At 30.8% G+C, this 14,565-nt stretch overlaps 2 protein-coding genes across 5 annotated transcripts; both read left to right on the forward strand.

Annotated features, from left to right (window-relative positions):
* Positions 1 to 1,605: 1,605 nt before the first annotated feature.
* Positions 1,606 to 8,788, forward strand: LOC8267547 (protein PLASTID TRANSCRIPTIONALLY ACTIVE 14). 2 transcript variants are annotated; one of them, XM_015724758.3, is made up of 13 exons: positions 1,606 to 1,762; positions 1,900 to 2,046; positions 2,756 to 2,893; positions 3,100 to 3,225; positions 3,435 to 3,563; positions 4,610 to 4,699; positions 4,809 to 4,959; positions 6,508 to 6,617; positions 7,093 to 7,164; positions 7,561 to 7,666; positions 7,772 to 7,969; positions 8,346 to 8,388; positions 8,474 to 8,788. In XM_015724758.3, the coding sequence occupies exons 1-13, from the start codon at positions 1,706 to 1,708 to the stop codon at positions 8,550 to 8,552; spliced, it is 1,446 nt and encodes a 481-aa protein (XP_015580244.2). In that variant the 5' UTR covers positions 1,606 to 1,705; the 3' UTR covers positions 8,553 to 8,788. The 2 variants fall into 2 exon arrangements, with proteins under 2 accessions (XP_015580244.2, XP_002528137.2); XM_002528091.4 differs by having other exon boundaries at positions 1,613 to 1,762; positions 1,894 to 2,046.
* A 2,545-nt stretch (positions 8,789 to 11,333) lies between these two features.
* Positions 11,334 to 14,232, forward strand: LOC8267548. Of its 3 annotated transcripts, none has more exons than XM_015724752.3 (3): positions 11,334 to 11,547; positions 12,419 to 12,661; positions 13,691 to 14,232. In XM_015724752.3, the coding sequence occupies exons 2-3, from the start codon at positions 12,441 to 12,443 to the stop codon at positions 13,785 to 13,787; spliced, it is 318 nt and encodes a 105-aa protein (XP_015580238.1). In that variant the 5' UTR covers positions 11,334 to 11,547; positions 12,419 to 12,440; the 3' UTR covers positions 13,788 to 14,232. The 3 variants fall into 3 exon arrangements, with proteins under 3 accessions (XP_015580238.1, XP_025014733.1, XP_048229341.1); XM_025158965.2 differs by having other exon boundaries at positions 11,380 to 11,542; XM_048373384.1 differs by having other exon boundaries at positions 11,419 to 11,547; positions 12,425 to 12,661.
* The last annotated feature ends 333 nt before the right edge of the window (positions 14,233 to 14,565 follow it).

Raw genomic sequence — 14,565 nt, forward strand, 5'->3', positions numbered from 1 at the left:
CTTTTAATGTGATGTTGGTTAATTTGGTAATATCGTTGTGAGACATGATGAAGAAGTATTTTTGTGTAATTGAAGGGTAGATGATGACAGGATCAAACCTGCTCTGATACCATGTGGAAAAAGAAATTTAAGTTGGTATTAATCTGTGATGATATACAATGTTGAATTCTGAGATTTACATGAATGAATATGATCAATATATATACATTTAGAGATTAACGGTCTTATTGCTATGATTTTTAGACCCTAACTCTATGTCAACATTCTTCTGACTATACTGGGATTAGTGGAAGTGACCTTTCTTCCTTAGGGAAGAAAGGATGCTCCTAATGTCAGCTTTCTGGCCTGTGATGACAAAAACTGAGGCTTTGACCTCCAGTCCTTAGCTGTTGGCTTTGTACTGTTGGTTTTTGCTTTTGTTCTTCAGTATTTTGCTTTTGTTTTTGTTTTTTCAACACACGGCTTTCCTTGAGTTTGATTGTAGGGGCGCCCTATCCTTTTCAGGCTCGTTCCTTGATATTGGTAGGAAACGGCATCCCCAGTATGTGTTTTGTAGGCTTTCTGGTCCTCTATTAGTTAGTGCTTAAAATGCTAAAAGTTAATCTAAAGTCAGCATTTGAGTTTTTCTAATTACAAAGTCTAAATTCCCTCTTCTCAAAAAAAAAAAAAAAAAAAAAGTCTACATTTCATGATACTGAAAATATAAAATAAAAATAAAATGTTAAATTTAAATTTAAATTATTTTTTATTATCAGAATATTAAATAAAAAACAAATTATACAACTTTTAAAAAAAGAAAAAGAAAAAGAAAACAACAATTGTGGATAAATTATTTAGAGCATTTAATTAATCTGCAGAGCAAGAAAATAAATATATGATAAATCAAATCTTTGTACTTGTATTTAGAAGTTTGCTTTACGTTCAAGAATCAAATACATTAAATTTAATTTTTTTTTAAAAAATAACCTCATGAACTTATATTTAAGGATTAAATACATTCAATTTTAATTTTTTAATAAATAATATTTTAAATTTGTGTCCAAGAGTCAAATGTATCTAATTTAAGCTTTTAAAAAAATGAAATAACATTAGATTTAGAGATTTAATAAATAATAAAAATTAAAAATAATTTTTAATTTATTAATTTACTGACAATATTGAGTGACATGCTATACAAAAGTGTATTTGATAATATTTAAAATTTAATTTAATTGATCCAAAAATAACAAATATTAAATAAGTCAAATTTCAGCTTTCTAAGAATTAAATAAATTAAATTTTAACTTTTTAACAAATAAGTCTATAATTTATTATTTTTGAGTTAATTAAATTTAAATTTTAAATGTTACCAAACAGATTATTGTACAATATGTCACTAAATATTGTATTAGTAAAGTAATAATATAAAATTATTTTTAAATTAAGTATATTTGACTCTTGAATATAAGTTTAAGGAATTATTTATTGAAAAATTTAAATTGGATGTATTTGATTTTAAGAAATAAATTCAGAGAGTTATTTGTTGAGAAAATTTAAATTTGATGCGTTTGACCTTTCTACGTATATTGAGGGAGTAAATTGACCCTTTATCCATATTTAGACGCAGGAGGATAACGTTTTTAACCAGACATAGAAATCAAAAAGACTATAACCCATGAAGAAGACAACACTGTAATAACAACCCAACTGAACGGAGCTTTTACAAATGGCTGCTTCATCTGTCGCCCTGCATCATCTCACCCACTGTTCCTTCATCTCTCAGGTCAGCTTCACTTCTTTTACCTGTTTCTGCAAGCCTTTTGCGAGATTTTTTTTTATCTCTCTTTTTGGATAAATAAAGTTTCTGATTAGTTTTTTGGTGTATATCTATATATATTGTTTTTTATGTGAAAGCAACAGTACAAGGAAGGGTTAATAACAGCAAGACCCAAATACACATTTAGCAGAAACAGTGATAATGTTGTCAGACCCATTAAAGCTTCTTCAGTAGAAGCACCTCCATTTCCTCTCTTTCAGTCTCCCAAAACTGAGGAATCTTCCTCTGAGGTATAATCCACCTTCATTTCACTCTTTCTTTTCTTTCTTTTTTTTTTCTTAGATTTCTTGAATTCACTGTTTGGCTTCTGAGAAATCTTGGGCTATTGAGATGGAGAATTTTATAAAACCCAAGACTTGTCTAATCTTTTGTAGACTTAAGCAAGTTAGTGGTTTGTAAATTGTTGAACAATTGGCTATATTGTATTCTTACTTGGTAATCATAACCAAGAAACCAATTGTAGCAGACCAACTGAGCGTACTGCAGAATTCTGGATAATTCTAACTCGTTTCTTTAGGCATTGTTTGGAATATATCATATCCAAGCGTTCAGTTTAATTGTGTTCTATCAAAATCATGTCAGCTTTTTCATGATTTCGTTTCTATCAAACTATCTTTTTTATTTGTCCGTGTGCCCCTGCGTGTGCATATCTGTGTGTTCCGTCAGTTGAAAGAATTGAGTTCTAGCAACTATGGACTTTCCAAACACAATAACTGATTTCTTGCATTGTTAGACTTCCCAAGCAAACTGCCATAATGTTGATATTAGAAAGAAACTCAAATTTTAAAACTGACATTCTATACGTTCTTTGAAATTCTTAGAGCCCACAGTGCAGGAAACCTACATGGACACCTTTAGGAGTTATGCTTCTTAATTTTGTCTTTTTAAGTTTATGAAATTGCTTTTGGTTTTTCTGTTCTTTTTTCCCCTGTTTGACAGTTGGAACCAGCAGACCCTGATTTCTACAAGATAGGTTATGTTCGAAGCATGCGTGCTTATGGAGTTGAGTTTAAAGAAGGTCCAGATGGATTTGGGGTCTATGCTTCTAAGGATATTGAACCGCTTCACCGTGCCAGAGTGAGTTGCTTAATTTCTGCCATTTACTATGTGTAGTTGGCAGCAGTATATCTATGTTCTTCCACTTGCTCTGGAACTTATCAACCAGTTGTCCGTTATTTCAGTCCTAATGTATTCTATTATTTTCATAGTTGGACTAGATTATCAGATGGACTGCATTTGCGGCCTTTCTTAATTATCCATGGTTTTTGAACTTTATTGAACAGATGATCATGGAAATCCCGATTGAGTTAATGTTAACTATAAGCAAGAAGCTCCCATGGATGTTTTTTCCTGATATAATACCAGTGGGTCATCCAATATTTGATATTATCAACTCAACTGATCCAGAGGTACTTTTATTTCCCTTGGCACTAAAGTTATATTGCGCACTTAATAGCTTTTGATCTTCGTTTCAGATTTATATGCTTTTGCTATTTCTTATGATTTTTCTGTTAATGTGCTCTTTTGTTGTTTCAATCTGGTTGATGTAGACTTAATTTTCTGTATCTTTCAGCTCTATGCATAATTTATCCTTACACTGTTTATCTCTCTATGCCAGACAGATTGGGACCTGAGGTTGGCATGCCTTCTTTTATTTTCGTTTGATTGTAAGGATAACTTTTGGCAGCTATATGGTGACTTCTTACCTAGTGAGGATGAGTGCACTAGCTTGCTTCTCGCTACAGAGGTGTGTACAAATGCGTAATGGTAATCTAATGTGATGCTATGTAGGCCTTTTATTTCTCTGATATGCATCGAGTACCATTTATTTCATTTTTACCAGATTTTAGTTTCATTTTGAGTAACATCAGGTTCATATCGTCTCTCAGAGATTTTCTCCGTGAGAGTTCTTTTATATGTTTTAAGCTTCTGCCTTAAAAGCTGAGGCTTTGGTTTCTGGAAGGAGTAAGAAAAACTCTAGAAATCCACTATAAGGCTAATGCTGCAACATGGAAGGGGCCTTTAATCTTTGATGCATACCTAGTTCCTCTACTTGATTATGAATACAATGCAATTCTGCCATTGAGAATTCTATTTAGAATAATTAAGTTTTCTTGTTTGATTTGATTGTCTATTAATTGTCATTACCTTTTTTGAGCATATTTTATTGGAGCTTTACAGAACTATCGTTGTTTGTTATGAAATTTTAGGAAGCTGCTAGGCAACATTTAGTTCAGTTTAAGCAACCATGGTGCATATGGGGTATTCCAGTATCCTAACTTCTGTGAAGCTTAACAGTTCTAGACTTTCTTTTTCACATCCATTTTAAATCAGAAATATTGGAGTATGAACATGATCTACAAACGAACACTGGGTTCAACTCTTATTTTTATCACCCTGAGGAATTAGTTTATAATTCATCCAAAAAGTTAAGGTTCCATTCATTGTTACAGATTCATGGCTGTCTGTGGCAGTAGGAGGAAATCTAGAAAACCTAAAAAAAGAAAAGGAAGAAGTCGTAACTTGGAATAGGTAGATACTTTATAGTCCATAAAACTAGCTACTGGAGAAGGCTTGTCGCAAAGCAATCTTTTATTTATTTATTCTGTAAATATTGTTAATCAAATTGAAAGAGATTTTCCTATAAGCTCAACTTCCAGGAGTGTTTTACAAATTTTCAATTTTTTTTCCTTTTGTGCTATTCTCTAGTTGATAAGCATTTATCTTTGGTCAAATAGCACATTAAGCATTACCAACCATTTTCTCTTTCCTGTGCCTCGAAAAATGTTATAGGAGGACCTCTTGGAGTTGCAGGATCAGAATCTTGCATCAATTATGAGAAAACAACAACACCGAGCCTTGGAATTTTGGGAAAAGAATTGGGTATGAGAAGCCTACTTATTTTACGAAGTGAAGCATTCTTCTTTTCCTGTACCTATTGATATTACCCTCAAACAAATATTTCATACTTTTTATGTAATCAACCATACAGCACTCGGGTGTTCCCCTCAAAATAAAGCGACTTGCTCGTGAGCCTGAAAGATTCATTTGGGCTGTTAGTATGGCCCAATCACGGTGCATTAACATGCAAATGAGAGTCGGTGCTCTAGTTCAAGATGCAAACATGTTAATTCCTTATGCTGGTAAGCTTCTATTTCTAAGATTCCCCATGTCTATTACAGTGCTCTAAACATAATATTCTAGTTAAGATCATAACCAAAGAGGCTTCTTATCAAACATATCTTATGTGTTTGTACGACTAATCCATTTTTCTATCAATGTATTATTTGAAGTAGATTATGCCCAGCTACCTTGCCCACAGCCTAATTAATTTCCAATATATATGTGTATTTGACTTGGATAAAGACTTTATGCCCAATGGCATTTGGAGCCAATGTAGAAGTCCTTTGATCATGTTCAGGGTTGGTTATATTTGTCCTTTGGTTGATGTTAGAATTTGTATTTATTCCACATTGCTTGGTTACTGGGTTGTTATAATGTATATAAATGGATTGGGTACTCTCTTCCTAGGAGCTAGCTTTTGGAAATGAGTTCTATCCAAGCCAAATCATGGTATCAGAGCCAGCCTTTTGGTTGCGATGATGACCCGGCCCGTTTGCATGTCACGCTAAGCGTGAGGGAATGTGGTAAAAGTTGTATTTATCCCACATTGCTTGGTTACTAGGCTATTATAGTGTATATAAATGGATTGGGCATCCTCTTCCTGGGAGCTAGCTTTTGGGAATGAGTTATACCCAAGCCCATTTATCAGTTGAAAAGTGTAGTCTTTATGTTATTGAAACTGAAACATGCATGGTATATTTTGTAACTCATTGGTGATGGGAAAAGATTGGAGAATATTGATGTTAGCCAATTCCTTAATGTCTAGGGTGGATAAATTCTGACTTAGTCTGAGCTTATGATATTTATGAAGTGCTTGTTCTTTATGTCACTTGATTATTAACTTCACTTTTTCTGGCTTAAACTTCAGTTACACTCGTCCTTGAAATAGCTCCTCAATACATAAAATTCATGATATGAAGAAACAATTTGTAGGGTGAAGTGAGGCAACTAACTATGAAGTGATTAAGCAAACCTGTTATTCTGCAATTAAATGTCTGTTGTCTCACGCTGCCTGGCGTGATATATTCTTCATAAGAAAAAAAATTATAGTAAGGCCCACATAAATATAATCCTTGTGAAGTTGCAGAATTTGAATAGTTAGAGGTCAGGTTAATCATTAGCAAGTTAAATTTTAAGTTTTCAACAGCATCCAGGAGACCATATTTTCACAAGAAGTTCTTGAACAAGCCTTACTTCCTTAAACAATGAGTTTGCTGCATGCATCAAATTTTCTTGATAATGTAAGATCTGTTCTAGATTAAATGGCAGATATAATCTGTTCTAGATTAAATGGCAGATATAAACTGTTCTGGATTAAATGGCAGATATAACAGACTTAAATTGAGAACGTTTTACCTGCATAGATATTTTATTCCTTTTTCTCAGTTGAAAGTGCCTTGTTAATTAGCTCATAGTTACTCTTTTCTTGTATTGTGACTGAATATGTGAACAGAAAATCAACAAAGTCACCTGGTCATTTTTCTCCCTTGAATACTGGTTTATTGAGTGTACTCTCTATTGTTTAATTTCTAAATACATATAACAGGTAATTTAGGAATATTTTGCAGACATGCTGAACCATTCCTTCCAGCCAAACTGTTTTTTCCACTGGAGATTTAAGGATCGAATGCTTGAGGTGATGATAAATGCTGGTCAACAAATTAAGAAAGGAGAGCAGGTACATTTATTTATCTTTCTAAAATTTGATTTTGAGTTAGTTGCTATATGGTGAAGTTTCACAGAGATGCATATAAATATTTGCAACAGAAATTGAATAACCGAGCAGATTTTGTGTTTGGGATGCTATTAACAACCAGCAACTATTGAGACTCTTCTGGTCTTTGTGAATTCTATATTTTACAATAATAGCTTTCTATTTTTCTCTGTCATTTTTCCTTTTTTGACAAAATCTTCCAATGACTGGCTGCGAAATGACTAAATGATGAAATGTCCTTGCTTGAGATCAAGTTGCAAATGGTCATTATAGCTTTTAAACCTAGAAGTCTAGACTGACTGATTGGTTTGAGCCCTTTGTTCTCTGATTGTCTGAATCAAATGATTTACTCTCCCTCTTGATATTTATTAATAGCAACAAATAATCTTCTAAACTTGCTCTAGCATGTATCCAGTCTCATGGGTTTTCCTTCTGGCAGATGACGGTGAATTACATGAGTGGACAGAAGAATGACCTGTTCATGCAAAGATATGGCTTTTCATCATCTGTGGTAATTTTCTGCTAGCTTCACTCCATGCCAAAAGGTTACTTTATTGTTTTTTCCTTTTCTTTTTACCAAGGATAAGATGATTGTATATAGTTTAACATGAAAGGAGATTGTTTTTGTGTCAAACAACCACCCTGTTTATTTGTTGTCAAATATGGTATAGCCCCACGTTACATGCATCAGGCATATGATTAAGGAAGTACTCTTTCTTCTATAATGAGTTCTATCCTTCAAAATTCTTGATTACAGTTGTGCTTTGGTATGTTAATCTTATGCAAAGAGCCCGTGATACCAGATAGACTCTAATACTTTCTTTTTAGAATGGGATTTTTCAAGGTATAGTCTTGTTCGACTAGTATTAGCCCCAAAAGACTAATACATATCTACTTAAAATTGCAGAATCCTTGGGATGTCATCCAGTTCTCTGGGAATGCATGCATTCATTTGGATTCGTTCTTGTCAGCCTTCAACATATCTGGCCTTCCTGAAGAGTATTATCATAACAGTATGTGTGATATGCTTCCCTGGTGAATTTCATCTCACATGGAAATTGTACTGGCACTTTAGGAGATGAATTCAGTATATGTAACAAATTAAAATTTCCCTACAGATCAGTTAACAAGCACTCCAGATACTTTTGTTGATGGAGCGGTTATTGCAGCAGCAAGAACGTTGCCCACTTGGTCAGATGGAGACGTGCCTCCACTTCCAAGCATAGAAAGGAAAGCTGCAAAAGAATTGCAAGAAGAATGTCAGCAGATGCTTGCAGAATTTCCTACAACTTCTGAGGAAGACCAAACACTACTAGGTAAATTGCCAATAATGCAGTTACTTATATAGACTACTCAACATCATTACCTCCTTTAACTTGTGCAATACTCATGAGTGCTTATCTTCCTGAAAATGATCTAGGCTTAGTTACTTGGACTTTCTATGCATTAATAGACTTTTGATTTCCTGAAAGATCTCTCATTCTTGGAACTGAATCAGCAGTATAGTATCTTAGTTTAATTCATCCCAGCAAGCAATTTAACTGTGTATTCTATTCACTCTAGAGTCCTTTTTATTCTCTAAACATTTTACTAAATGATTATAACATTAATTATCGCTGTAGTCTTCGCTAGAATTATCTTATTCTTGAATGAGTCTTCTGATATTTTCGTACTGTGTTTTACTACTACCAGATACCGTACCAGATTCTAGGAGAACTCTAGAAGCTGCAATCAAGTATGTAGTTAGTACATTCTATTCCCTGAGAATTTGCATTTCAATATGCTCACACTTTAAAGTCAACAATGTGGGGTTTATGCAGGTATAGATTGCACAGGAAGAAGTTGATTGAGAAGGTTATCCAGGCATTGGATATCTATCAGGAGAGATTACTGTTCTAAGCATGGAGTTCTCCTCTTTCCAGGATCAGTGACAATTTTGTAACAGGTGCCGATGTTCATGTTTTCAGGCAGTGTAGAGAGTTTTAAGTCATTCTTTTGTTTTAGCATCATCTGCCCATCATATTCTCTTTAGGCCTTTCAGATGTAGAAAACCAACTTTTGATAGAGGCTTAAGGGGTGTCCCGTTCTGATTAATATGAGAGTAATTATCCCATCTAATCATCAACTTGGCCAAATTGCAAGTCTCGTCCACATTGGAATTTGATAATAGAACAAGAGTTGATTTTTCTAATTTTGTTGTTTAATCTCATAAAGTTTAGGATTAATTAATTTATTAATTAAGTAAAGTATAAATTAATCAATTGATTCTTAAATAGATAATCTATTAATTAATGAGTAATTAATTTATTTATTATTGATGAGTAATTAATTAATTTATCGTTTACCGTATAATTTTTAAGTAGACACCATGTAAAATTATGAATGTATTTAACTGTCAATTGATTCACTATGCTTCTAATTAATTAATTTACTAATGTTTAATTAAATAAAATTATTTTTAAAATATGTTATACTTATTGCTCACAACTTAATAGAATTATGAATATGTTTAATTAACTTATTGTCATTATAATTTTAATATACTTCTACTTTTAATTAATTTATGTATAAATATTTAATGAAATAAATTTTGCAGTACAAGTTATTTAAAAACATTAACATTTTCTATTTTCTGAAAAAGGTTAAGATAAAAAATAAACTTAATTGCAAGATAACAAATGCAAATTTGTTATTACTTGTTATGTTTTTAGTTAATATATATACGACTTGAAGTCAATTATTTTATTTAATAATTAATAATTTAGAAAGTAATAAAAATAAAAAATTATAAATTGGAAGATAAAATTATAAAATTATTTCTTAAAATTTTAATTAAAAATAAAATATATTAAGAAAATTAGTATTAAAAGTTATTGATTGTATATATGATAATTAAACATCATAAAAATGCTATTTTTATTTTAATAAAAAATTATATTTCAGATCATCATTAAATTTTGAATTGTATTATATTGGTTATCAATTTGGATATTATTGAATTTCAATTTAGGCCAGTCTTAATTTAGATATTTTTGAATTTGAGTTATTTTTTATTTCTTAGTTTTTCAAGTTCAAGTTAATTTGATTCCAAGTCAATCAAATCATTTTGGTCTTAAATATGTCTAAATCATTTTGGATTTGACTAGTTTTAGGGTCAAGTCATTCTACATCGAATTTTTAACTTTTTTTTTTTAAATTTCAAATCAGAACAAATTTATCGTTTAAAAATATTTTATTACTCATCTAGTATGTCCGTAAGTACTATAATAAAATTTAATAAATTTAGAATAAATCTGAAGTGAAAGAAAGTTATTTGAAATTTAAATTGTCAGTCTATAAAGTAGAGATTTTTCTTTTTCTTTTCCTTTTAGTAGAATAAAGTGGAGACTAATGTTAAATAGAGTTAATATTTTGATACTGAGAGAAAAAGTAAAAAGAAAGAAGAAAGAAAATAGGTCATCCCAATATGGGTGCGGGCTTGTAACAATGATGATAAAATAAAAGTTAGATTGACCAAAAACCATAACTGCTCTATAAGAATGGCAGTCGAATGAGTATTTTTTAAATATTTGACTCGATCATATTTTAATGGGATGAATTTAGATAGTAATAAATAAATTTAAAATAAATTTAAAATTTAATTATTTTACTCATGTCAGTTTTGAGTTAAATTTGAATTTGAATATATATATTACCCGTTACCTGATTATGTAAATAGATACAAATACAGAATATCCGAACTCGAATTCAATATCCATTTATCTAAACATATATTTTGTAAGGTAAACTTACTCTATTAGACCTCTTAAAGATATTTTTCATCATTTTATTCCCCATGTAATTTGTACTTTAGATTTTTTATAAAAAAGAATTCTACCATTGAGCTATTTAATGATTTTTGTTAAAATAAAATAAAATAATTATAAATTAAAATATTAATTATTATTAATTTTATTACTAGTAAAAATTAAATTTTACTCATTCATAAAAGAGTATATATTATTTGAAAAATATTATTATTAGTATCCAATCTATTAACATTGGTGACTTATAATTATGCAATACTAATATAATATTAATTATAATATATATGATATAATTATGTTTGCTGAATAATCTTTATTAGTAGTGTATTTTTTAACTAATTAATATTTCTTTTGTTATTTTTTTTTATAAAATCAACACTACATCATCAATAACTATAACCTTTTATTCACATAATCTATTATATCAAGATGTAAAAGAATATTATAAGACCGTTAGCAAATTTAATATTGCTTATTGAAAAAAGGAAAACTAAATCATGTTAAAAAGTTATTACAATAAGCCAATATATTAATATTATTAACTTATAATTTTGTAATATTAATATGATATCAATAATGTGTATTAAATAATTTTAATTAGTTTTATGTCTTTAAACTAATTAATATAATATTAGAATTAATAAATAAATATTTTAATTTTTTTATTATTATATTAATAAAATTTTTAAAAATATTATTTATGATTAATTTATTATTATTTTTAAAATATTATAAATTAATATTAAATATTAAAAATTTATTAAATATTAAAAATTTATTAAATTATATTTATAAATTTAATTTTATAATTAAAATAGAGTAAAATTATATAATTTTAAGTTAATTTTGAGTAAAACTAAATTGATTTGGTGGAACAAACTCCTAGAAAATATATCACATAACCCTAATTCTATTCTCAATTCAAACTTACATCCACTCTCTCAGCTCAAACCTCCACATTCACAAACACTCTTCGTCGCTGCCATCGCCGTCGCCGTTGCTGCAGTCGCCTCCATCCTTGCCTCCGTCGCTGCCGCTGCAGTCTTCTCAGCCGCTGCTGCAGTCGCCTGCTCCCTCTCGCCGGTCAGGTATTTTTGTTGTTTTAACAAGTTTGACTTGCCATATATTGATTATACCTTTCATTCTCGATATTTACTTCATCAGAACTATGTTAAGAGGATAAGACAACACATATTTAAGCTGTAAACTTTATTAGCAATTATATATGCAGGATTTGGGATTTCAATTACAGATTCGATGGTCTAAATAAACATCATTTTATATTGTAATTAATCTACCAATTAAGCCTAAAACGTTATATTATACTATTATGATTAATATAAAGCAAGATGTAAGCAAGAATCAGCTAATGTTGTAAGGATTCACATGATATTGACAGGCAACTTAGTTAATATTACTTAGCTTCCATAATTAAGGTTGTTTTGTTTTGCTAGGCAATAGAACTGAATTCCAACCCGTTGTGAACACTGATATTTTATCTTTTGTTTGGTCTTGAGAATGAGTTATTGGATAAAAAAAAATAGGATGAATTAATTTAGAGATTTGAGAAATGGTCTAAAATAACAATGGCTGTAAAATAATTAAACCAAGTCGCTGTAGCTTGTGGAAATGGAAAACCAAAACTAACTCCATTAGACTAGAAAGAGGCTGGTCTTCTCCTCCTCTCCCAAGCGTTTTGCTCAACCTCAAAGCTATTTACACATCCAGTCTCTTTCCTACTCATATATTCGAAAACCCAATTTGAATTCTTTTCTCTATTTTTAGTCTAAGTTGCAAGTCGGCCGAAAATTCTATCACCATATGTAGAACTTTTTTATTTTGACACTTTTTCTCTATGCACACCAATGTTTGTTAATATGTCAAGTTGAAATCTGGTTTTTTAGCTCTAAAAGGTGAATTGCTGATTTTTTTTTTTTTTTGGTTTTTCCTTGTATTTAGAAACAGGGTAGTAAAAACGAGGATGAGCGGCGGCGGCTGCTTAAAAGGTATATTGGCAGCAGCAGTAACAACAGGAGTTGCAGAGGCAAGAGCCAGGATATTTGGGCACATATTGAACCCAACAGGCCTGAAATCTCCTCACAAAATTTTACGCAAGAAGCTTATTGGTGAGAAAGTCGCGCAATGGTACCCTCATGATATCAAGAGAGACGACCCACTTGTCATGGCTCGCCAAGAGCAAGAGTAATCCCTCCCTATTATATTGCTAGAAGATTTTATTAAACACTGCCCATCTCAATATATTCAATAAGAGAAGAATCAGAAAAATGATGGAAATTAGATAGGGAATCCAACATAGCTAGTATTGCTTTTAGAAAAACTAGTCTTGACAGTGGTAGTAGCATGTGTTTTATACATAAAATGAAGCAGAATTAATAGTTCATTCAAATTAAAATTCAGCTTTACATCCATGTGTGTTCACAAACTTGTTTTTAAATTTGAAAGTCATTGATCTTTTAAACTTGTTATTCCTTGTTCTTAGTTTCGTGTTAATATCCAGACCTTGTATTCTTTCCAGACTTTATTTGACCCAGTTCATTGTGGGTTGTCACCTTTTTACCACCTGAGCCAAGTCTTGAGGCAGGGATAGTATAATACATATACACTTAGTTGCGGGTCTTTCACTCATTTTTGGACTATTCTATTACAGTTGATCATGTGTATGGGGTATGTGGCGCTCTCTAATGTTCAATAAATCAATGGCTTGCATGCCAGTTTTTGTAATTGAAAATATGCTGGCTTGCTTAATATTTCTGTTGGCTTTTAGAGGCATGTTATATAGGATGAATAATGATGTTTTTAGTTATTAATCTTTGGGGCATGAATCTGTTGAATTGGTTTCAGGAAAATATTGTGGATGCAGTGTTTAAATTTCAGAATCGTTCTACTAGTTGACAAGCGTTTACTTCCTAACAAGAATTCTTCTCCTATAAAATGCCATCATTCTCTGAGAATTGAATCTGTTGTTTCTTAGTTGCTCTGTTGAACTAGAAAATCTTGATACTAGATGTAAATATCACTTCTTATTATAGTTAATGAATTGCTAATATATGTAAAATGATTGTCGTTTTTATTTCTTTCTTTTGAGCTGCATTTTAGACTGCTTTGAATTGTATTAAATGCATAAAAGGTTTGGACAAAAAAGTTATAAACAGTTTTAAGCATCTATATAGATTATATATTTTATTTATATTTCATATCATGCTTTTCCAGGCGTTTATCCAAGCTTGAAATGTTGAAACGCCGTGGAAAGGGACCACCCAAGAAGGGCCAAGGAAAGGGAGCAATGAAGCGTAACAAAGGGAAATGATCTGTAACTTTTTTCTTCTTTTTCTCCTTTTGTTTTCTTGCTCATCCTTACTTCAAATCTACTCTCAAGCAGTTCTTTTCGGTAGCAAGTTAGTAAGGAGTCGGCATCTGGAACAACTTTGGCATTTTATAGTTTTATAGCGTTGTCCTTTTTTCTGTTTAATTATTAGGAAAAGTTCTTAATTTCTTTGTCTAACTTGAGATGTGCAACTATTGTGTGGCCATGCATGTTGCAGCAGTTCCATCAAAAGGAAAATGAGAGAACACTAGGCCACTTCTAATGTGGATTACAAATGCAAAAAACTATGTATTTGTAGTAGTTGCAGATGACAATATACTCACAATTTGTTATTGTGAGTACAAGGGATTGGCAGGCATAGGATAAAACCAGTAATAATAATTGAATGCCATTAGGTTGTGCTTCTGGCATGCAATGCAGTTGGGTAGCTTGGTAATTATGCATTTTGTGAAAATCTTTCATAATATTTCACATGAATAGAATAGTTTTTCTTTTAAGAGTAAATATTGCCTAGTAGTTGACTTAGGGTTTGTTGTACAGCTTCTTTGTGCATTTATTTCAAGTATGAACATAATATTGTAAGAAACTATAAATCAATGAGAGTTTATTACATTTAGGATTAATTGTTAGTTACATTCTAATAAATAGCTTTATTTTATAGATATATAATTTTATATTTCCATATATTATAAATAAAAAATACTTATAAATGATATATTTAGATTTAAAATTAACGAGTCTATTTAATTATGAGCTACCT

The sequence above is a fragment of the Ricinus communis genome, chromosome 4 (assembly GCF_019578655.1).
Source record: "Ricinus communis isolate WT05 ecotype wild-type chromosome 4, ASM1957865v1, whole genome shotgun sequence".
NCBI lineage: Eukaryota > Viridiplantae > Streptophyta > Magnoliopsida > Malpighiales > Euphorbiaceae > Ricinus > Ricinus communis.